The following is a 25,442-nucleotide window of genomic DNA, read 5'->3' on the forward strand; positions in this document are numbered from 1 at the left end:
TTGGAAACTGACGCCGGTGCCTTCACCTTCCTCCTCTTATACTGGCCACCACATCCTATGCCATCCTTCTCTACCATCATGAGCGAACAGTTGTCCAATCTACTAACGCAACACTCCAGTTTTGCCCTCTTCGGCGACCTGAACTACTGGTTCAACGATACCAACGCCGGCCCCCATGCTATTGAACTTTTTGAGTCTTTCAACAGCTTAAACCTTACTCAACAGGTCACCAGATCCACTCATACCATGGGCCATATCCTGGACCAGATCTGGACCTGCAATCTGGCTCTGTCCCAGCCAGCAATATCCCCTTGCGTCTGGTCAGATCATCATTTAGTTGACACTTCCATCACTGTTGTTGGCCGGACTCCTGCTCCTCTGATGGCTGGTGGCTCCTCTCGGAAATGGAGCACATATGATTGCCAGGGCTTTCTCACTACCCTGGCCGACACCTGCCCAGTCGTTAATCCCACTGACAACATCGACGTTATAGAAAATGACATTGGTTCCTGGCTGAGGTCAGCCAGCGACCAGTTTGCCCCCCTTACCAAATTCCCCCGCACTAGGCACTAGGCATCATAACTCCCATAGGTGGTTCTCTGATGACCTCAAGCCTCATAAATTAAAAACGTGCCAGCTAGAACGAATCTGGAGACGCGATTATTCTAACTCAGCCAGGGATCTCGTCTGCGGTTAATAAATCAAAGGAGGTGTTCAAAGTCATGAATGAACTTAATACAGAAGACAGAACCCTCCCAGCCCAGACCCCACTCAAGAAACATGTGACACTCTCAACCTCTTCTTTGTGGAAAAAATCATAAAAATTAAAAACTCTATCCCTCCCCCTCCCCAGCCACACTCTTCAGACATCTCCTCTAACAACCCCTCGACTCTTACCACCTTCCCGGCTCTGAACCCTATCTCACTAGCGGAACTCACTACTCGTGTCAAATCTGGCTCCCCTAACGACTGCTGTCCGCCATCTGTTTTACAGAATATCTGCCTCAATCTACCTGATTGTATCCTAACCCTGCTGAATGGTTCACTCAGCAGCGGCATCGTTCCTAGCTCTCTCAAGGAGGCCATCCTAGTGCCCCTGGCGCCGACCCCGCGGAACCATCCAATTATCGTCCCATCTCCCTTCTTCCCTACTTTTCCAAATTAATGGAGGCCCACGTCACCCGATGCCTGTCTAATTTTATTGAATCTTCTTGCCACCTTGAGCCCAACCAAGCCAGCTTCAGACCTGCCCACTCTACTGAGGCCGTCATTCTGGCAGTCCTGGACACGCTTAGGAGTAATGCGGACGCAGGGATCCCCCAAGCCCTTGTACTCCTGGACCTGTCGGCCGCGTTCGACGCGGTGGACCACAACATCCTTCTCCACCGTGTCGGACAGGCAGGCATCCAGGGCACTGCCCTTAAGTGGGTAGAGTCCTTCCTGACCGGTAGAACACAGGCCGTCCGCCTGGGCCCCTATACCGCAACAAAAACCCCCACGACCTGTGGAGTCCCTCAGGGCTCCTCCCTCTCACCACTCCTGTTCAACCTATACCTCTTGCCCTTGATCCATTCACTTCAGAAATGGAACATTGCTGTCTACAATTATGCCGATGATTTACAGATTGTCCTTCCTCTTAACTCACCCCATGCTATCAATACGTTTCACACTGTTATGATCCATATCCAACAATGGATGAACTTGAATCAACTAAAACTAAACCCCGGGAAAACCGAGCTCCTTCTCCCCGGACTCAGCCCTGCTCACTGGGGTTCGCAGTTCTGGCCCCCTGAGCTAGGCCCCCCCCAGTCCCGGTCAAATCAGTGAAGAGCCTGGGTGGGATTATCGACACCGAACTGTCTCTCAAAGCTCAAGTGGGTGCGGTCATTTCATCCTGTATGTACCAGCTCCGGAAGATCCGCAAAGTTCGCCACCTACTTTCGCCCGCCGCACTCACCCAGGTTGTCAACTCGCTAGTACTTTCCCGTCTGGACTTCTCCAACTCCCTTTACCACGGTCTCCCACAATCTTTTCTGCACCGCCTTCAGGTTGTCCAGAACCAAGCTGCCCGCCTCATTCATAAAACTCCCAGATGGCAATCGGCAAAACCTAAACTTCACAGCCTGCACTGGCTACCAATAGGCCAAAGGGCTGCTTTCAAGGTGGCCTGTCTCACATTTAAGGCCCTCCACTGCACCGGCCCCGCATTTCTCAAATCCCTAATCACTCCTCATCGACCTACGCGCAACCTCCGATCAGCCCACCTTCATCTGCTAGTCCCCCCCAAAGCTAAAACCAAGAAATTCAGTGGTCGTCGCTTCTCCCACCTAGCTCCCGGATTCTGGAACCTTCTCCCTCTTTCCATCAAATCCAGCCCTTCCCTCCTAATTTCAGAAAATCACTCAAAACTCACCTCTTCCCACCCCTTGGTTAAAAACATCGTCACTCACGCTTCCCCCTCACTCACTCTGTCTTAAAGCGCCATAAAGCTTTGGTGTTTGCGCGCTCTACAAATTGCACTTAACATAACATAACATGATTTCCCCTTTCTCGATCTGGTTGTGTGTTTCAGATACAACGCTGTTTTCCACAGAGTGATGACTGGCCTCTTTTTTCTTTTCTCCCCGTGCAGGCTTGGAGCAGCTTTCCTCTTCCCCATTTTTGATGATCATCTGCCTCTTGTAGATAGCACTCACCTGTCAATCTTCCATTGAAAAGCGATCAGGGCAAAAAATTAATTAACAGCCCACTTTGGAGTGATGCAGGTTCAAACATAACAAGCCTGCTTTGCCCGTATGCAGCCCGCACTTAACTGAGGTGAGGCCTGCCTCTTCCGCCGCCTCCATGGCCTGGGCTGGGACTTGGAGTCCGTGGTCTTGGGGTCTCGCTCAGCGGTCAGTCTTCACACGCTATGCAGTGCATAGGTGAGGTGGAGCCTGCATCCTCCCCCCCCCCCTTCTTGGCCTGATGGCTGTTGGTTCTTGAAGTCATGGAAGGCAGCTCTCTGTCACTACCTCTCCCAGTTTTGAACAAGGTCGGGAACTGATCATTGTAATAGACCAAGCCTAGGTTAACGCACACATACAGGATTAGTGTGTGGCATGACCAACAATCTGAAAATAGGGTCAAGGGTAAATGCAGCTGAGGAACACAAGGCAAGGGGTCACAACTGTACATCATGAAGAAGACATTTCCATCCTAACACCTGCCACGTACCCATTCTATAGTGCACAGGGCCTGGCCTACAGCGAATCGCATGCCCAAGTTGTCATGGGTAGCTATGCCTGGTGCATAAGGATTTGGCCATGAAGAGTGTGGGTTGGTGAAGTAATCACACGGAGACAGGTAAGTCTGGGAACATCTCCACAGCTTCCAGGGACACTGATCAACCGTCCCTTCCAGTTCAAACCATGACATTCTATCTCAGTAGCTGTGACATAATAGGTTCTGATAGGAACAGTAATACAAAGAGAGATGCATGCTTTAACAAGACTGCTACAGTTGGCCACAAGCCTGAGCTTCTGTCAAACACACAGCAGCTGCCTGTCCATTTTTTCACTGTCTTTTTCCATAGCCTTTTAAAATGGTGGCTTTTTTCTGAATCCAAAATATTAGCAGCAATTTTACGATTTTAATGGAAATCTGTATTTTAATGTCGTAAACTTCGTTTTTTCTAGGTTTATTTCCCCATTTTCATGCTTCTGAAACCCACAGCACTCCCATGAAGTCTGGGACCTTATAGTGCCTCTCCTTTGCTGTGGAAATGTTTGTACAACAACTGTAGCTTCACCTTGATGCATGCTTTTTTTTAAATGTATTTATTTTTATTGATTTTGTCTTATACAACAAGAAAAAGCAGATCATACATCAGTCATGAGCACCAATTACACATATCTCAGAGTTCCATCTTTAGATCTAATATGTAACATATAAAGTTAGCACAGTGTCATAATTATAGCACAAGCATTGATCTTAACAGTTCAGGCATGTTTAGCGATAATAACAGATAGTGAGGTTTAGGGCTGTAACGTGGTGTCAGAGACCATTGTTGACAGATCTGGGTTGTTATGTAAATAGTAAGATAGCACCATCCAGATATCAGATGGTCTAGAGCCTGTAGGCAGCTCCTCAGCATACAGTAGAAAGTTATCTCTGCAATAGGTTGCGTCAACTAACCAGTCCCTAATCGCTGGAGTGCGTTTGCTGTCCCAGTGCATGGATAGTCTACGTTTCGCAAATAATAATAGTATGGACACCAATTTCTTTCTCTTTGCTCACAACTTTCTGTGATATGTCAGACCCTCAACTTATCCCTATCTTCAGCGAAGGTTCCATCTATGTGGAAACACGCAATGGTCTCGCCACTGTTAAAAAAACCTTCAGCAGACCCCAAAATCATGGCCAACTTCCGTCCGATATCACTGCTACCTGCCTTCTCCAAAATCCTGGAGACACATGTCCACGGTCACCTTGCCAAATACTCGGAGAAAAACTGCTTACTACATTCTTCACAATCTGGTTTCCGCCCTGGCTTCTCGACCGAGACTACATTGCTTGGGGTGACGGAAAATCTTCGCCTTTTGGTCGACAGAGGGGAATCTGCTGCGCTGATCCTTTTGGATCTCAGCGCAGCATTTGACACCATCTCCCATCCCATTTTGCTAAAATCTCTCTCGGCCATGGGCATTAGGGGAACTGCATTGGATTGGATTGCATCGTTCCTTACTCTTAGGACTTTCCAGATTGCCTCCAATACCGCGACCTCAAAAATCCATCATTCCCCCTATGGGGTTCCCCAGGGATCAGTTGTGAGTCCCCTACTTTTTAATCTGTATGTAACCCCTCTTGCCCAGATTGCGGAAGATACAGGTCTAAATATGTATACATACGCAGACGACTCCCAGATTATTTTCTCCCTTTCAAAAGATGAACAGGACGCCCCCTCTTGCATTCAAAATGGCCTCAGAAAGATTGCAACTTGGATGAGTAACAACCTACTCAAGTTAAATGGCAACAAGACGGAGGTTCTAGTCGTGGGTCCAGATCACTACTTGTGGAACCCCAGGCACTGGCCCTCTGAAATGGGCCGTCTACCTACCCCGTCAAACCAAGTACGTAATCTGGGTATCCTCATTGACAATAAATTAACCATGGAGCCACAAGTCAATAATGTCACTGCCATCTGTTTCACCATACTGAGATGGCTCAGAAAAATCATCTGGATGTTGCCAGAAGACACGCAGAAGTCAGTAGTCAATGCTCTGATTACCTCCTGATTAGATTACGGGAACGTCCTGTACCTGGGATCAACACAAGCAGTCAAGAGACGTCTCCAACTAGTCCAAAATGCCGCGGCCACATTACTGTGCAAGTGTCCCAGAAGGGAGAGAATATCTGGACACATCAAGGCGCTCCATTGGTTAAAAATCGAAAACCGCATGAAATTTAAGACTCTGAGCCTTATGCACAGAATCAAATGGGGGAATGCCCCCAGATATCTACAATCCCTTGTGCAGGCTTATATGCCGGCTCGTTGTCTCAGGTTGGCATCTCAAGGCCTCTTTTGCGTACCGAAAGTGCGCAGAGCTACGATCGGAGGAAGGTCTTTCTCACTGCTGGGCCCCAAGCTATGGAACACTCTCCCACTGAACTTACGTCTGGAAACTCGCTATGACCACTTTCGCAGAGCAACCAAAACGTGGCTTTTTAACCAGTAAATTGCTCTAGCCTCCCTCTCAGAGTTAAACATCCTGCTCTGCAATTTAGTGTCTCTCAGCGCCGGGAAACCCTTTTTTGGGTAGCTGTCGCGCTTTAGAAAACTAATAAATAAGTAAATAAAATAAATAAATAAATAAATTAGCGGCACATCCAGGACAAGCAAACACACCCTGGGCTTGCATGGGATGTCGCACAACATCATTAGTGACAGAGTGGTGGTCACCGTGGCCCAGTACTTCCCCACCTTTTCACAGCATCAAGCAAGGTGGGCGAAATCCGCCTGATCTGCCCCACATCGCTTGCAACTTGCATTATCACGCAACTTAAGTTTGAACAATTTCAGAGGAGTGTGGTATATTTGATGAAGATATTTATAATGAATAAGGCGTAGATTCCCATTGGGTGTCAAGAGTGTGACCAGTGTGCAGCACGCCGTCCAGTCATCCTCTGAGAGAGGTGCATCCAGCATAGCCGACCACTTGTTTCGCGTTCGGAGTGTATCAGCTCCTATCTCAGCCTGTGCTTGTTTATATAGTCTGGATATGATGTGTGCATGACTTGGTGAAGTTAGCAGCAATTGTAGCGAGTGCAGAGTAGGGTGTTCATCAGGGAAGGAGGTGTACAGTTCACGAGCAGCCTCTCGTATTCTATGGTACAAAAAGCGAAATAGTGGTGTCTGGTTGCTGACATATGCTAAGTCTTCTTGTGTGATAAATGTGCCATTCGGGTACAAGTCTCCTAGCAGCGATATGCCCACTTGCTCCAAGAGCGCCATATTGTTCTTTTCCATCGTAACTGATAATCTAGAATGATAAGCTAACGGAAGAGTCGGGGCATAAATAGGACTCTTATGTGCCAGCTGTCCGAGTCTCTCCCATGCCTGAGATGTGGTGCGTACGGTGTTTATCTCCTGCAGTGTGAGGTGAGGTCTAGTATGTGATATGATGCTCGTGAGTGGTATCGGATACGCATCACCGTGTTCCACTGCTAAATGCGGCATATATGGTACTGGGTGGTGAAAGTAGTACGCAAACTGTGCTTGTGCGCATAGATAGTAGAGATTGATGTCTGGGACTTCAAAACCACCTGCATGATAAGGGAGGGTAAGTGTGCGGAGGCTAATCCCAGCCTGCTTCCCTGCCCAAATCAGCCTCACAAAGATCGTGCGTAGCCTAGCAAAAACTGATGCAGGAGGGGTGATCGGTATATTTACATATAAATACAATAATTTCGGAAGTATCACCATTTTTAGCAATGAGATCCGTTCAGCAAGGGAGAGGGGAAGTGCTATCCACCTCTTTATCTGCTCTTCCATGCGGTCAATAGTTGTGCCATAATTTTGCCTGATCACTAGTTCTACGTCCTTGTGTACCCAGATTCCTAAATATTTAATTCGGCCAGCTTGCCACACCAGAGGGAAGTCTAGTTGTGGTGCACTGGTGCTATCAGTCAGAGGCAGCACTGCAGATTTACTCCAATTTATATGTAGGCCTGATTGTCTACTGAATTTCACATACTCGCGTAGCACAGGGGAGAGGTTAGCCTCAGGGTCCCGGATGTAGAGGACCATGTCGTCCGCATAGAGCGAAATAGTAATGGGCCGCAGTTGGAATCGGAGTGCCGTATTGTCGTAATTTGACGGTGATTGGGTTAGCGTTAAGCTTTGCTACACAAATCCCCCTTATCTTGACTATGGTTGTCAGAAGCCATTTTGAATGTATCGGCGGCCATTTTATATGAATGCGTCGCCTCGTGGCTAGCATGCCCGTTTGTCCTTCCTCTGCACCACTGACCACTCGAGTTTGCCCAGCAACAGGCTATTTTTAGTACTGGTCAAGCCCGCACATGCGCAGTTGAGCCCTTTAGGACCGTTGGATAGTCATCACTTAGGAATGTCCTCCCAAACTGACCAGTGGTGTTGTAACCCCTCCCATGAGTTGGCTGTGTTCCAAAAATGACCATATATGTACCTAAAACTTTGTAAATGTGTTCCGCCTACATTTTTATTACTGTAAAACTGTACAAAAGAGGTCTTGCACCGATGTTCGGGGTGATACTTCTTGCATTACCGAAGGGTGCTGTAGGAATGTACCACCACCCCATGGGGTCTTAATAAACTTGTCTATTGCATTTTCAGTTTCCGTGCCAACATCTTTATTATGGTGTAGCGGGTTTTGCAGAATATGTAGGCCTGGAGAACCCAATACCACAGTATGGGCATATTTTTGGCTTATTTTGCAAGCAAGGGGTTCCAGAGCTATTGAGAATAGCAAGGGAGAAAGTGGACAGCCTTGCCGTGTACCTCGCTGTATGGGTATCGGTTCAGATATATGGCCGTTCACTTTAATACGGGCTGTGGGGTTCGTATAAAGTAAGTTAATCCATGTCAACAGTCGCAAATGGAGGCCAATATGTCGCAAAATAGCGAACATGTATGGCCACTCCACTGAGTCAAATGCTTTGGCCGCGTCTAGTAGTACAGCCACGGCTTTAAGTTCTGGATTTAACTGATGTAGCAATGCAAATATCGTTCGCAAGTTATGGGTGGTGAATCTGTCTGGGATTAAGCCCGATTGATCTGGCAGGACATAAGTGGACATAAGTGGTTAGAGTCTTGTGGCTATGTTTTTGGCTAATATTTTAACGTCTGTGTTAATTAAGGACAAAGGTCGATATGAGTCCGCCCTTGATGGGTCCTTATTGGGTTTTAGAAGTGCCACTATGAGCGCTTCTCTTAGCGTTTGTGGGAGGGCGCCAGTGTTATATGCCTCTTCATACATTTCGAGTAGATGGGGAATTATATCTTCTGCGTAAGCTTTATAAAATTCTCCAGTAAACCGTCTCCTCTTCCGTTATCAGTAGTGCTAGGTATTCTCGATGTGTATCAGAGAGCCATACCAGCGCTATGTCCTCAATGTATTGCAAAATTTCAGGTTCTTTGGCCGTGTGTTGTGCAGTGTAAAAATCACCATAAGTTTTAACAAACGTGGACAGAATCCCCGGGGTGTCATAATCTAGTTTCCTCTCATTATCCTCAATCTGCGTAATTACGTGGTGTTTGTGGCTCGTGCGTATTTTCTGCGCTAGATTTCTACCCGGCCGCCTACCCTCGCCCAATCTGCGTGCTCTGTAACGCTTGGATATGTAACGTACTTCTCCTCCGCTACGTCATTATATCGTGTGATTCCCTCGCGTATCGCCCCTAGTGTAGTCGCATCATGCGTGATATCATATTCGGCTTCTAACGTTTTGATGTCATGTTCAAAGTTCTGTATTTGCGTTCTTATGTCCTTTAATATTCCTGCAGTCATGCCAATACATACCCCGCATATCGTTACTTTGAAGGCTTCCCAGAGTGTGCATGCACTATCTACTGATTTACCGTTGATGATAAAAAATTCCTCCACAGCTGTATGTAATGCTTCTTTATACAAAGGGTCCAGCAGTGCCATCGCATTAAAGCGCCATATAAAGGGACGTGGCACAAATGTGGGGATATCCAATCCCAAGAGAACTGGCTTATGGTCCGACAACGTTTTGGGGAGATGTGATATGTCAGTAGCCCATGTGGACATTCGGTCAGCTAGCAACCAATAGTCATGCCTTGACCAACTGTTGTGTGCAGTGGATGAGTGTGTGCTTTCTCGCAGTGTGGGATGTCGTTCTCTCCAGACATCATGTAAGCCAAATTCATCTATGCCATTGAGAAGAGCATCTACTGCTCGCTTGTGATGTTCAATCGTATCATGAGATCGATCTAGAGTAGCATTCAAAGCAACATTCAGGTCCCCACCACAGATCCATTCTACAGATGGTTGATCACGCAGCTTGTCAAATAAGGACATGTAGAAATCTGGGTCGTCTACATTAGGACCATATGTGTTTACGATACCCACTCTCGTGCCCCTCAGTGTGCCAGTAACAATAATAAACCTGCCCTGTGGATCCGTAGCAGCGTGATCTAGTTGGAATTGGAACCCCTGCGTATAAGGAGTGACACCCCTCTGGCATAGGAGGAGTATGTGGCCGATATTGAGTGTTTTGCCCAACGATGCCCAATTGTCCTAGCTTTACTGGGAAGCAAATGCGTCTCCTGTAGAAGCGCTATGTCTATAGCATGCCTATCTAGGTGTGCAAATATCTGACAGATTTTCTTGGGACTGTTAAGACCTCGAACATTCCACGTCAGTAGTTTCAATCGATTACCCATCGCTTCTGAACCACCACCGTGCAACATACAGACACTTTGTGCATTTCATACGGGTATAGAATCTGCTAGAACTATAAGTAGTGATGTGATAATAGCGTGCAGTGACTGTTTCAATCGCAACCAGAACCCTGCCCCCTCTTCCCACCCACTTCGCCATCCCAATCATGACAAAGCCTAGTACCCCAATCTTCTGCCCAAAACTAGGAGAAAAACAAGTGAGTACCCATATAGTTACAAGTTGTCCATTCATGGGTCCCTCAAGTAGGGTAAACAACGTGGATCACGCCAGGGGGCCGGTAGCCGCCCTCCATAAACCCCAGCATCGAGACGCTGGAGGATCAAGCCTTACTCACTACATCGCGAGTGAATAGTGACAGGTTAGTATAGCGTATAAGCCTACATATTCAGTCAGGAGTTCGTACCACACCATGCAGGTATGTGAATATGTCTCACTTTTCTCTAACCCACTGTCAAATGCAGGAGGGAAGAGAGACAATTAGCAAAGGATACATAGTGAAGAGAAAAGGACATTCCACAGATTGTTCGCATTCATTTTGCAATAATAATTTCAGTCTAAGTATTTTAAATCCAAGGAAGGTAGATCCTCATTCTACATCCAAGAGGGTGTCTTGCTCAATCTGTTGGCCACGTGGAGATCTGCATCTCAGTACATGGGGTTGATTTGCCTGCAGATACTTTATCACTTCCAAAGTTACTTTCAGGCGAGCTGGGTAAATCATAGCGTATTGGACATCATTCTCTCTCACTTTCCGCTTGATATCCGCTTGATATCCAATAATGCTTTCCTCGCTTCTTGGACCTGTGAGGTAAAGTCTGGGTAAATGGAAATGTTCATGCCTTCGTGCGTGAAGGTCCCAAGTTCACGGGCTCGTCGTAGCGCTGCATCCCTGTCCCTATAGTTTAATAGTTTGGCCACAATTGGACGTGGTTTTGCCCCGACCGCCGGTCGAGGCGCCAGCGTGCGGTGTGCTCGCTCCACTATGAAGACAGGAGAAAAAAAGGTTTCTTTACTGAGGACGGTGGTCAGGAGAGTTTCGACATAAGCCGCCATATTGCCTGTGTGAGTGGTCTCCGCAACGCCCAAAATGCGCAGGTTGCAGCGCCTAGACCGCGCCTCCAAGTCCTCCGTCTTGGCAGCCAGACTCTGCATGAGCTTGTCTACTTTTTTCTGTTTTAATTCAAGCTGTCGCGCTGCGTCTTCTGAGTCAGATATGCGGCGTTCCGCGATGTCTATGCATTCCGTGTGTTTGTTCAGTCGCTCAGACATGCGGTCCACCCTATATACTAAAGAGTCAATCTTACCATCAATATTGGTTAGGGTGGATTGAATAGTAGCAAACATCGTCTGTACATCCACCGCAGACTGTGCAGTCGGGGAAGACGCGGCATCTCGAGTCGGTGTGGGCCGGTCAGCAGGTGGTGCAGTTACTCTACTCTGATTATCAAATGGAAGCTTCGACTGTGTTTTCTCCGGCTTGCTCATGCTTGCTCCGTTTATTGACAATATTTAAGATGGTGTCTGCCGGTGTCTAGCGCTTTGCACCCCAGCAGCGCGATCCCAGCGCCTCAGGAGAGGTAGCCACAGGAGTAGCGCGTGGCGGGGGCCTAGTAGGCCTCTAACTTCTAGTGTCAAATTAGTTGCGCCAGCTGCAGGTAACAGGGTGTAGCCCCACGTCGTGCAAAGGTATGCTCTAGTTGAATCAGGAGTGCGCGGTTCCTTCAGTGTTTGTCACGGCCCACTATCAGGAGGTTCATGGAGATCTGGTGACCGGCCTTTCCATGCGGTTCACACTGCCGGTATCTCACGGTCCTCGCAAGCCGGTCGGGCCCCGTAGCACTCCGCCTTTCCTACCTTAGTGGGTTTTAGTTGTTCGGCAGCGCAATCAGGACAGTCAGGGGGTTGATGGAGCGAGATGTTGAATGAAATTTAGTTCAAACTCGCAAAGTTAAACTTTCATAATAAATGTAACAGTACTAATAGCATGTGTTGAAATAATTAATCAATCTAGATTAAAATTGCATACATTACACGTGGGAACTAATGTGCTTTTATGTTGCATTTGCAAGTGTGTGGAAATAATAAACTAACCTTGTCTATTGTTGTTGTCAGTATTAAATGTGGCTGTTTTATTAATGGCATGTGCTGTATTTGTGTATGCTTAATGTTTTGTCGTGTCTTTTCTGTGGCAAAAGCTTGTGGAGAATCCTGGTGACCTGAAAGAAGAAGGTTATTATACATGCTGCTTTTATGTGCTTTGCTAGGTAACATAATTAATGAGTTAATATTTAGCAAAGGGGAGGGTAACAGAATGGGTCTCAATTCTCTAATTAATTATTGTCTTGTGTTTGTTTAAATACTAGTTTTTGGTGAGAGGCCTTTTGGGCCCTATAAAAGATGGCTTTTTTGAAACCTGTCCAGAGAAGAGCCTTGCACAACACGAGATGTGGAAAGTTTTACCACGTTGCAAAAATTACTGTTGAATAAAGACGTACATAATATGCTCATGGAGTTTTATCCAAGGACAGGAAGGGGCAGGATTGCCAAAGCAAGGAAATTGTAACTCGAATGAACTAATTTTAAAACATTCCCGAGGAAGTGAAGTGACACGAACAATAGGGCTAAAGAAAAGCCTGTGCTTGATTCGAAAGCGTTGATGACATGGATGGTCTGACATAAGTAAGCCAATGGGAACTCTGAATGGCAGAAAATATGAACATTTTGAGAAGATTAGCTAGTTAGAAAGGTATAAAATCTGGCCCTACAGGCAGGAGGGGGCTCTTGCTTCCCGATTCTTGAATGACGTGCTGTTGGACTTTTGGCGCACGTAAGGATAGTTGTCTTTCTAAATTATACTTTTAGGTGAAGAGAGTTTAGACAGGGAAATAGAATTTAGGGAATGGAAACTTTTATTTTGCATTAATTCATGCTAAATGATTTTCTTTAAAACGTCAGACTAATAAGCCTTCCTTGAATGATGCTTTCAATTTGCTAATAAAGTAATGATTTCTGAATAAAAATGCTCTTTCTTTGAATATAATAAAGCTAATAAATTAGATTTTTGAAATGACAAGCTGGTCTTGTTTATTCATGGTCTAGTCTAGTTATCATTATTAGATCCATTCGCCTATGTGACTTAATTATTGTTATATGATTAAAAACTAAGGTTAGATATGATAAACTGCAGTTGTATATAATTTTATAAATAGTTTATGTATAGAGTGTTTTAATTAGGTCACATGATTCAGTCGCTCAAAAATTGTCTCTTTAGTTTATGGGCCTAGGTAGAGATTCATGATTTATGGTGAGTATTCTGGAGATGAGTAGTGTTTGTGAGACTGAATCAGGGTGCAGTTTGGTTTTCTCATGTAGCAGCCACTGGCAGCGAGGCCTGGGCCTCTGAGGCTCGATGCGGCCTTGTCTCGGACGCCAAAGCCACGGGCTCGCGTTATTGTGGCGCCGTCAAGCACAGCAGGTCAAGGTTTCCGAAGCTCCTGATGAGTGCTGGAGCCCTTCGGCAACGTCGGCCGATCCTCTCAAGAAAGGTATTTCCTAGAACCGCTAGCTATGCCCTCCACCTTGACGCATGCTTAATATGACTCTTCTGAGAGTGAACACTCCCCTGTTGGATGAAGAGGCATTAGAGAGGTCTCAAACCTTTTTTTGTGACAAGAGCCATTAAACTTAAAAAATATATTGTCCTAAGCTACTAATATTATTAGTGTTGTAATAGTGACCACACTGGACAAGATTACATTTGTGGCCACCTCATGCTAGTAGATGAGTAATGATCACATCAGTGCATCTAGCAGAGTTGCTAACAGTAACCTGAAACAAAATTGGAATGCCACTGCAAGGGTAATACATATCAGTCACAGCTGCAGTGCACCAATATAATAAGTCTCCCCAGTGCCACATCATTTTTCACTCAGATATTAGCTTTAAATATAGAATGCTTTCTCGTTAACCAACATAAATGGTTGCATAGGTTGAATTGGACATTCAACCATTTTAGACCGACCTCTGCTTACGAGTTCTGAAAATACACACATTTCCATCTCGAATATACATGTTTGTACTTTGGAATGCATATATCCATTCAACAATATAAAGAGTTCTAAGTTAGTGAGCTGCATTGCACAGAGGAGAGCTACTTGCAGGTAACTCGTTGGAGAAGCCTGCTTTAGACAAAAGCATCCGATGAGCCCCTGCCGAGCAAACAGCCATCTAGGAAACTACGATGCATCTTTATTGGTAGATATATAGATTAATACAAGTTGAAGCATTTGGCCCCGTGTGGACCCTTTTAACTGTCTCTCGTTCTTCTGTAAGCACATTGCATCACTAAGAAAGCAAAAAAAATGCTGAAAATCTATGTTGTCGATTTGCATTCATGTGATTGCAGCTTTTACCATCCTGCGCTGCTGCCTTGCCCACCTTTTTTTTATCTATAGCAATTGTAACCCTTCATGTTTTTGCTTTCCACAGGTTACATAAACCTACTCAAGGCATTTAACACAAATGTATACAGGTCATTTTCCAAATTCCTCCGCTCTGCATTAGAACCTTCCCTAGGTATGTAGGTCAAGAATGTATTCAATTGCCACGTGGACTCACATAAAGGTCAGAAGTCCAGATTAATTCACGGATCAGCTCATTTTAGTGGGGGATCTGGGCTGCCCATCAAGACACTGGGGCAAACAGAGCTTCACATAGTCTTTGCTGGGTGAGGCAGTCCGCCTCAGTGTCATTAGTGGATTGCAGCCGCAGACTTTTTGCACGTGGTTCCAGCTGTGACACAGAGTTCTAGAAATGTACTTTGTTTAAAGGCTTGGCAGAAAGAGCTTTACCAATGCTTCCTGCTTCATTTTCCTTCTACCCTACCTTTGCTATGTATAGCTCAAACATACACATTGTGCTTTTTAAGCCTTGACAATAAAATGTCTTTATAATTCACATTAATAATATAACAAGCACTTCGTAAATGGTTATGCAGGATGTGATGCTGGAAAAAAGAAATGGTAAAAATGTAACGCTTGACCATTTTTCTTATGCGTGCCAAGGCAGTGAGTATTTCTAACTTTCATTTCCATTGATATTTTAGGGCCAAGTGAACTTGACCTAAGTCTCATTATGGATTCAGGAGATCCTGCGGATGCTGAGTCGGACTTTGAAGCTGAGGTAATGACATTTTTGCTTCACTCTGGCTTCTGACATTCCAATCTTTTTTTTAAAGTCTTTCTGTATTAGCTCAATTGAAATGTACCATGTGTGAGAGTGGTCCAGAGATGTATTTCGATTGGTGTCAAAGTTATTAGCACATCTCAAAAGCCAAAGGCATTTCCTGTGGTGCATCTAGAGAACTAAAGAGACACCATACTACACTCTTATTTAAATATAGATATATATATGTGAGTGTATCTGTATAAATATATATATATATATATATATATATATATATATATATATATATATATATATATATATATATATATATATATATATATACACACACACATATATATATATATATAAAAACTAGATTATAGTTACAAAAATAATATCCATAGTTCTCAAAACATACTTGCAAACAATATCTTCTGCCCTAATGCCTTTTTTTATTTCATTTTTCCCGATGCAGTGCTCAGTTAACTGCAGTAGGTTATTGACAGCCGCAACAGAATTATTTATGTAACAGCCAGGGAATCAGAGCACAATGGAATTTCAAATAGTCAGCAGGATTTAGGAATTCACGTTTACTTTTTAAAACAGATTTACGAAATGTCTTTGGATTCACAAATCCAAGAAAGATCTGTAAATTAATGTTCCTGATATCACTAATATTGTTATCCTTCTACACCCACCCAACAGATTATTATTTTATGCTAATTTCTCAAACACTGCTGAACATAACCAAGTAAAGCTAAGGCACTTCCTTGAGAAAAGTTTCAATTTCATGCCATGTTTCGTTTAATTTTGACAAAAACTTTCTTATTTAATAACCTGCTACTTCTACTCGATTTTCTCTCTGTTATCCTTCCTTCCTGTTGGCTCTTTTGAGCTACTGAGCCAGTGGCTTTGTTGACACATTGAAGAAGAGCGTATTTTAAATTCGTTGCAGTTTTGTATTTTGACTTGTTCTGAGTGTTCACTGGGAGATTTGATGGGGACCCATGAGACTTATTCTCCTACAGATATGTTAAATACATTGGTCCTGCTAATAAGCAGATTTAACACTGATGACATTGATGGTCTCATGTGGGATGTTTTCTCATGAGTGATGTTATGTGTAAGGTGGAAGAGGTGTGGCGCAGCGGCCAGGGTGCCGGACTCCAGACCACGGGATTCTCGGTTCGATCAGCCCAGCACTATGTGACTCTGGGCAATAGCTTGCTTAATCTTCCAGAGGGCCCCCAGCGCCGGGAAACCATTTTGGAGGCAGCTGTTCGCTTCACAAATTCAAGGGTATTATAAGGTCATAAGCAGTGCATTGACTGGGTGCAAGTTATAGTTAGTTGATTTAGGAAATGGGTTCCTGTCTTTTTGGTCCACCAGACCTTTTTACAAAAGACTACCCAGGTTTTGGACTTTTGCGGTGCATGCGTCTCACTACCTGAGTCTCACTCACTTTAAATTTAAATTAATTAAATTGAGTGTTTTAACAGCCAGAGTTCACCTTTTAAGATAAGGCTTCTGCTGTGCAGCTAGGGTAAGGAACACTGGGCTGGCTACACATGGACACGTGTGTACAGGCATGTGTAGGCTGCACGTGCACGACTATTGTCATGCGCAGACTGGTATCTGAAAACAGGTAGCCTGTCACAGAAAGGACTCTGCAGGGATTGACACTGACATGGGATAGGTCTCTTAATTTGAGTGGGCATTCATTGTGTAGGTCTATAGTGCTTACTGGAAAATCTGTGTATTTTTTACTGATTTATACATATAGGTGAAATCTGCCCTAAAGTACAGTTTTGCTGCACTTAGCCTACATGGTCCAGCAAAGTACCATATTGGGGTAAAACATACCTGCCACTTTTAAATGTGCAGTTCCCAATAACCCACATCAGCAACTTTTGGGACATCAGTATTTGTCATATTTCTCTAGCTCAGCTCATAATCAGATTCCAGGCCTTTGTCCCCACCTAATGGGCTAAATTAATTACTCTACTCCTCAACAGAGAAAACAAAAGCCTCCCCATACAACAAGTGCAATCAACATTGATTGACTGTGACCTGGGAAAAGAAGCGGTGGGGAGGATATCTGCATATGATAATTAGCTTATCACTCTGCAAGTGTGCTTCAACAGCCCAGACCTATTGGTACAAGGGAGGAAGTCCAGAACTCAAGAGCCAGCACCAGTTGGGGCTCACCTTTGAATGTTTGGTGGGTAGGGATTGGGCAGTGTGTTGGCTAGGGGGTGGAGCTCAGGCATTTAGAAGAGCTCTTTCTAGAAAAAACTTAAATGTGTTATTTTTGATTGACCTCGAATGTTATATAGGAGGGTTGGGACAGGGTGGAATGCTGAGGATCTCGGGTTTGTGGGGAGACAGCTGGGTCAGCTGGGAGGATGCCTCCCATGCTTTCCCCAATGTGGAGTAGCACCCAGGTGCCTGGTGTGCAGGGTCACCCAGGATTTGAAACATAAACAAAAAGAAAAGACAAAATAACTTGACACACGGCTGCAGAACAAAGTGGAGCGAACCTCTCCTTACATATGCACAGAATGTGGCCTGTGGTGCTCAGTAATGCTCTCTAAGGGCTAATTTGGATATTGGTTTTGCTTCTCTGGTACTCCAGAAAAGACAGTTGCCCCATCAATCTGTGGTAAATGTTTTGTGGGTGTCTACAGGAGTGCAGCAGCCCCCAGGAGCATTTATAGAATGTAACCCAACCTCTCACAGGGACCCCAACAGAGATTTACCATTCATTTAACCACTTATAAAGATGGAGCTTTTATTCTTTGGGTCTAGACTGTGGGTCGCCTCATGGTTGGCGGCCCCATGGCTATACTGGGTATGTTTTTGAGTCCTCATTCTCCTTCAGATTATGTGTATTGGTACAATTGAACACCCATAACCATCTGAGTGTTTTCTGCTGAATGGTCTGGCACAAACACATTCAGGGTTATTAGACCTATTTTTCTTGGTAGCTTACTCACCACATAACATACCCAGTTTTCCTGCTTGTAGTACAGTCCAAATCTACACACTTTTTCTACTGCTTTTTAGTCAATATTGAGCAATGTAGGAGGGGTTGTCTGCAGCCAGTTTGCACAGATCGCTTTACTAGCGGGAAGAATCATGACAAAGAAGAGGCTTCTTTCACCTTGAAAGATGTTGATATTAAGCTGAACTTCAGTTCCCAAAAGAATTAAGATGTGGCTTACCTTGATTCTATGAAGTACGATTTCTGATAATGTACTGCATATCCTCAGAGAATTTGCTTACCAAAGGACAGGTTCAAACATATGTTCGTTGTTGGTGAGCTCCTCCACACAACTTTTGCAACTGGGCACTGCTCCTTCAGTAAATGTTGCCATCTTCTTGGGCATCAGGTATATTCTGTGGAGTGTATAAAAACATGTCTTTCATTGAGCAGCCGATTTAACTGAGGAGTAAAGAAGATTTAAAGAACCTTGCCTTAGATTTGGTTTCTACCCCATTGGCAGGTATCCTTCCCAAGGGTGGTAGGGATCTTCAAGTTATTGTCATCCACATTTATTAGCTTCCAGTAGCAGATATAAATTTCCTTTTTTAGTGACTACGGATGTTGTATTCTCTCTTTCCCAACTCTTACATGTGTTTTATTTCTGAGCTGGCCACCAGAACACCAATTGTTGATCTTTGTACCTCAAAATTAAGCCTTTAGTTATCTCTGTTATGGCCTTCCGTGAGAATGGGTCTGTTTCATCTCGCAGCTGCCCCTAATATTCTTTGCCCCGCTTAATCACTGGAAGACTAAGTTTGTCCTAAAAAAAAGCAGGTCCGTACAGGGAACTCCAAATTGGGGCATACATTGTATAAGACTTGATGCCTAAGATTTTCCTTAAACTATGACAAACTTCTAAGAATATGGTAAGTCAAAATTTTGCAGAAATATGTCCTGCTCAATAGAGTCTAACATTTCAGCAAATGCTCCTCTGATTGAGACCAGGTCTTGACAGGAGCAACCTACAGTTTCTGAATTGGAAAGAATAACAATGCATTTTGACATTGAGGAATGACACACCACATTTTTCAAGCTTCCTTCTGAATGTATTCCAACTAAGTCAGATTCCCTTAGAGCCCATGTGATGCTCCTTAGTTTAACTGTGTTTTAGCAATACAATCCTTGAGGAACGAAAGTGGAATGTTATCAAACAGATATGTTAGCGTTGGGAGGATTGCCATTTAACTAAATCTGTCCTGCCATGTAATGTGAGAGAAAGGTTCCCCCACTTTTTCAGTAGCCCATCAATCTCCTTTATTATCCTGAGGAGATTGTTACTTGGTATCTCCTTCAATTATTGTGTAATTTTGATTCCCAAATATGTAATCCTAGTGTGGCTTCTTAGCCTAGTATTTTTAATGTTCCAAACCAATACCTCAGTCTCGGGTTTATTTATCATATAACCGGAAAAAGCCACACATTCGTCAGGGATTTCATCTACATGGGTTACAGCCTTTTTCAGATCATTCTTGTACAAAATGATATATTCCGCCTACAGGGTGATCTTATTTGCAAAGTTATTTGATTCGAATAGGAGGATGCCTTAATTCCTTATAAACATCTGTCATAGGAGTTCAATACAAAGGTCAAAGAGTAATGGGGAAATTGGACATCCTTGACAGGACACCTACAGATATTCATTTGCCTTTAAAGACTCCCATTAAGTAGAGTATGTGCAGATGGTGCTTTGTACAACTTCTCAATTCCATCTATGAATGCTGATGCAAATCCAGAGGTTCCAGGACCTCCCAAAAAAATAGCCCAACTGACTCTATTGAATAAGTTCTATTGCTAAATGATTGGAATTTGCAATAGTCATATTTACAGTCTAAAAAGTGGCAATTAGTCCCTTACCACAGGACTAAATGCCACTTTTTAGACTGTTATGTGTGTCTGTGCCCTCACGCGGCCAGCGCCGGGACGCCCCTTTGCTGGGGCAGCTGTGCGCTCTATAAAACCCATTAACATAACATAACATTAGAAGGTATGTTAGGCCATGCTACTGCCCAACTGGTATGAATCCTTTCTGATCTAAGTGTATGATGGTTCTGACTGCCATTGAAAGATTTGTAGAAAGGATGTCTGCAAAAATATTATATTGATTCTTGAGCAGTGAAATTGGTCTGAAAGAATATGCCTTTTTGAGTCTTTATTAGGTTTAAATAATAAAATAATTCTGTCAGAAGTCCAGGTGGGCAGAATTTCAGTTTTTTTCGAATAGAGTGAGTTGAACAGATCCTTCCATATAGGGATTAAAATCGCTTGCAAAGCCTTATAAAATTCCAAAATTCCCATGGAAGGGCATCCGGGACTATTGACTTCCTGATCTATTTATTTAAAAAAAGATTTACTCTTCTGTGATTTCCCCCTGAAAATGTTGTTGTTCCTCATTGTAAGAAATTGGGTTGTTGATTGTCTTGCGAGTTAACCCTGGGCAAGCAGCAACCACAATCCTTGTCATTGTGAGGCACAAGCCAACCCTAAAATAACCTGTGCTCAACCCTCTGGTAGTGTGGCATGGAGCCATCAGGCTTATCTTAGAAGTAATGAGTGAAGTATTTGTGCAACACTTCAAACAGTAGTAAAGTGAAAGCACCATGAAAAAAGGATCCCACACCACCTGTGGCATTGTTGAGGATCTCTTCAAAGGACTTGTGATGCAAAGTCTAGCGTTGAGGAAGCTGTGTGCAGTCGGGCAATGCATTGATTCTGAAGAGCTGCAAGTCAAGGAGGGATAGAGGAGGCAAGAGACAAGAATGGATATTAGGGAGATCATGGAAGTAGAATGGAATTTTGGGTGAGTCAGAGTGTGGAGATAGAGGATATATTGAAAGAGACACACAATGAGACATGGAGTAGTGCATTGGAGGGAGTTGAGGGGTTTTCTTTTCTTTTGTTTTTTCTTTCTTTCTTCCTACAGTAGGAGTAGAGTACATAAATATATAGGAACATAATTACAATAAAGTGTTTATATGTATAAAGGTAATAATAAAGAGATATAACATTGTATTGCATAAAGGGCATAATGTGGAAGTGTGGCTAGATAGTTAAAACTCCAGACTTTCAGGTGTTAATGTATGTAAAATCTATTTATATGTGTTTTTATTTAGATCTATATATACCTATATATATTACCTCCTGGTAGTCACCAGTAGGTAGTTATAGTTAGGATCATGTCTCCGTAGGAAAAGCATTTTTTGACTTTGCTATATCTTTGGCGTTGTTTGATGAATCTTCCCGAACATTTCCAAAACAAGTGCCCCGGTGAGTCTTGGTGTGCATGGAAAGTTTTGGGGTTATCTGTCAGGCGGGGCCAAGAAAAAGGGCAGTCAAAAAAAGTGCATTTCCCAAGTTAATTCCCATAGACTTTTAGATATGACTGCAGCCCGAATTGCTGGACGGAATTACACCAAATTTGACAGAAAGCAAGCATTTGGTCTGCAGATTGTGCTTTTTGTTATTTGGTGTAAATCCAGTCAGTAGGTTTCTAGATATTTAAGGAAATCCACATTTGTATATCTATGATCAAGAAGTCTTTCACAAATAATATCGAGCTTATGTTGAGATTTACAGAGCTCTAATTGGCTGCCAACACTTCAACCAGGAAGTCTTTCCAGCCATCTTGGGACTTGGCTTCAGCCGAGGCCCAAAAAAAAGTGAAAAAAGGAGGGCAGGGTAGGAATACCATGACCTCCAAGCCTTGGTCTTGGGGGTCGCAGAGGAACCCAGTTAGGGCAAAAAGCATTTTGTTTTTAAATGCAGCAACTTTGTGAAATGGAGGGGATGCTTGGAACCCCACTTCCAAGAGCTGACTTTGCCCCAGGAGCCACCACCTCTCCAGGCCTTATGAACATTACAACAGGGGGGCCTCACGGATCTCCCCAGGGGGCCACCACCTCCCTGGGGCTAAATAGAAAGTAATGGAGGGCCCTGTGGATCTCCTGGGCCCTGGGGACCACCACCTCCTCAGGGCTAAATTGAAAGTAAAGGGGGGCCTTGTGGACTGCCCTGGTGACCACCACCTCCCAGGGGCAAACAACTTTAAAAAGTGACAGGGGGTCCTGGGGACCACCACCTCCCGGGCTAAATTGAAAGTAAAGGGGGGCCTCATGGACCCCCGGGCCCCAGGGACCGCCACGTCCCAATAGCAAATTCATTTAAAAAGTGAGAGGGGGACCTAGAGACCACTATCTCCCTTGGCCAAGACCATGAAAAGTAAACCAGGGGGGCTGCATGCCCCCCCAATGCCAATAATTGCCCTGAAGACTGCCACCCCTCCCCAGGGATGGCTCCTGCAATGTCCTGGGGGAGACCACCCCTGAGACATAGCTATTTGCTTTTGCTTGGCAGAGCTAACAGCTCCGACCAAGCAACAGCAAACACTCCACTTCCAGTGGGAAGGAACTGTCAAAGTGCTGCTGCCCGCTGAAAGCAGAGATTTCATCTCTTTCCCTGCCCACATAAAGAGATGAAACTATTACTCTTGCACACAAGTAGCTGCATTCCCAGCAGCTCTGTGTTTGCAATGCCGGCTTCCAAGGGAGGCGGGGAGCCATCTGGGACCACTGGGTCTTTGAGGCACCCCCCAGTGGTCCCCAAGATGCACACTGGGTGCTTGAGTAGGTTCCAGGTCACTCAGAGAAACATGGCTGGGCCCGGAGGATGGGGTCCCTGGGTCAAAATCGGACCGAGGAGGAGAGCTGCGTGGCCCCCCCATTGAAATTACAGCGGCCCCTCCCCCATTTTAGAGGGAGAAAAAGGAAAAACAAAGGGTAGAAAAATGAGCAGGAAAGGCAAAACAGAGGGCAGAAAATGAGCAGGAAAGACAAAACAGAGCAGAAGAGGGCAAAGTAGAGGGCAGAAAAGCAGAAAAAGGCAAAACAGGGGGCAGAAAAAGCAAAACAGAGAGCACTCACATACCCACTCACGGACTCATGCAGCCACTCAAAGAGCCAATGAGACATTCATGCACACATTCACAAACCTACTCAGAGACTCATGTATTCACTCACAGATGCACTCAGATACTCACAGACCCACTTGGATACTCACACACTTACTCACAGACCAAGTCAGACTAACACACCCACTCCTCTCCCACTCAGACTCACGCACCCACTCACAGACCCACTCAGAGACTCCAGCACTAATAGACCCACTGAAAAACTCACGCACTCATGCACAGACTCAGTCAGACTCATGCACTTACTCACTGGCCCAATCAGAGAGTTATGCACCCACTCACAGACCCACTCAAAGACTTATGCACCCACTCAAAGACTTGCATGGAGGCTGACGCATCCACTCACAGACCCACTCAGACCTTCATGCACTCATTCACAGACTGACTCACACACTTATGAAGGAAGTCACAAACCCATTCAGACACTCACAAACCCACTCAGACACTCTCCCACCCAATCACAGACCCATTCAGACACACATTCAGGAACTCGTGCATTTATTCAAACACCTACACAGACACTCAGGCACCCACTCACAGACCCACTTAAACACTCACTCACACACCCATTGAGACTCTCAAACATTCGCTCTCAAAGGATGGAGGTTACAGTTAGGAAATAAAACAAAAACTCTTAGAAATTCACTTTAAAATAGGTTACAGGGATGTTATGATTAAGAAATAAATAAAAAAATTCTACGTGGAAATTCCCTGAAAAAATGTTACAGACTTCACTTGTACAAAGCCATCAAAATACAGCAGTCACAGTTACCTGAGCTAACTATAGCTTATGCGTCCACAATGCACTGATTATGACCTCACATATTACATTACTCATTACATGGTCAGTGACATCACTGATGACATGATGACATCACTGATTACATCATCCACAGAACCACTCACATTCCCACTCACACCCCATAGCACCTCTTATACCCCCACTCCCATTCAAACCCTGACATACCCATTCACAGACCCATCCCAGTACTCACATAACCAATTACTCATCCATAGAACGACTCATACATCCACTCGCTCATAATGCTACTCACACACCCATGAACTCACCCATACAGCTATTCACACACCAAATCATACAGGCAAACAGACACTTACATACCCACTCATATACTTTTGCAGCCACTCATACACCCACTCAATCACCCATATAGCCGCTGACACAGAACCACATATATACCCATTCATACATCCATACAACCACTCACACTCCCAGTCACTCACACTTACAGCCACTCATACAGACATTTACCCTCTGACACAGCCATTCACACCCACTCACTTGCCTATACACACTCAAAAAAGGTACTCACTCACCCATACAGCCACTCGCACACCCAGTCCCTCACCTATGCAGCCAATCTCAGTCATTCACACATCCATTCAGCAACTCACATATCCACTCATACTTTTATACAGCCACTCACACAGCAACTAACTCACCCATCCAGCCACTCACTCACCCATCTAGCCACTCACTCACCTGTACAGCTGCCCACATACCCACTAACACATCTATATAGCGACTCACACACCCCTACAGCCATTCAGACATCCATTTAGTCACTCTACAGTTACACATCCACTCAAATGAGATATGTTAGAAATAGTAGGACTAATTACTAGTACATTAATTGTATTTTAACTTGTGCTTTAGTATATATCTTGAAGTCTCAGAAACGTTTATGAAACACACTTACAGAATGATGCCATCAGTGATGTCATTTGAAATGTCATTTATGATTTCATCAGTGATACCACTGACCATGTCATTATTGAGGTAATATGTGAGGTCATAAGCAGTGAATTGCGGGGGCATATGTTATAGTTAACTCAGATAACTATAACTGCTTAATTTCTATGTTTTCGTACAATTGAAATCCGAGCCTAACTTTAACGTCCCTGTAATCTTCAGGTTTTTCAGTGAATTTCTAAGTTTTTTTAATTGCATTTCCTAACTATAATGTCCCTGTAACCTTTGTTTTTTTAAATGAAGATAGATAGATAGATAGATAGATAGATAGATAGATAGATAGATAGATAGAAATAGATAGATAGATAGAGAGATAGACAGATAGACAGATATTGATAAATATTATTTTATTTCCCTCAATATATCAATAGTGAAGCACTTATAGATTCAATTGTTAAGATCTTGGTGATTTTTTTCCTGAGAAAAAGAGACTCTGTTCCATGTAGTGCTTTGTGGTTGATTCAAAGCAGCTTGAAGGTGGATCAACTGGCAACAAATGTAGAGCCCTCAAAGCAGGGTAGAGGTGGGCTTGTGGTTTTATATGTA

At 44.2% G+C, this 25,442-nt stretch overlaps 1 protein-coding gene across 1 annotated transcript in view; it reads left to right on the forward strand.

Moving 5' to 3' along the window:
* The window catches only part of AK5 (adenylate kinase 5), a 2,618,000-nt gene that overhangs the window by 1,737,583 nt on the left and 854,975 nt on the right, over positions 1-25,442 (forward strand). The window contains exon 8 of the mRNA XM_086954134.1: positions 15,052-15,128. Coding sequence (XP_086810260.1) covers positions 15,052-15,128 — 77 coding nt within the window. The remainder of the gene's footprint in view (positions 1-15,051; positions 15,129-25,442) is intronic.

The sequence above is a fragment of the Lissotriton vulgaris genome, chromosome 1_1 (assembly GCF_964263255.1).
Source record: "Lissotriton vulgaris chromosome 1_1, aLisVul1.2, whole genome shotgun sequence".
NCBI classification, from domain to species: domain Eukaryota; kingdom Metazoa; phylum Chordata; class Amphibia; order Caudata; family Salamandridae; genus Lissotriton; species Lissotriton vulgaris.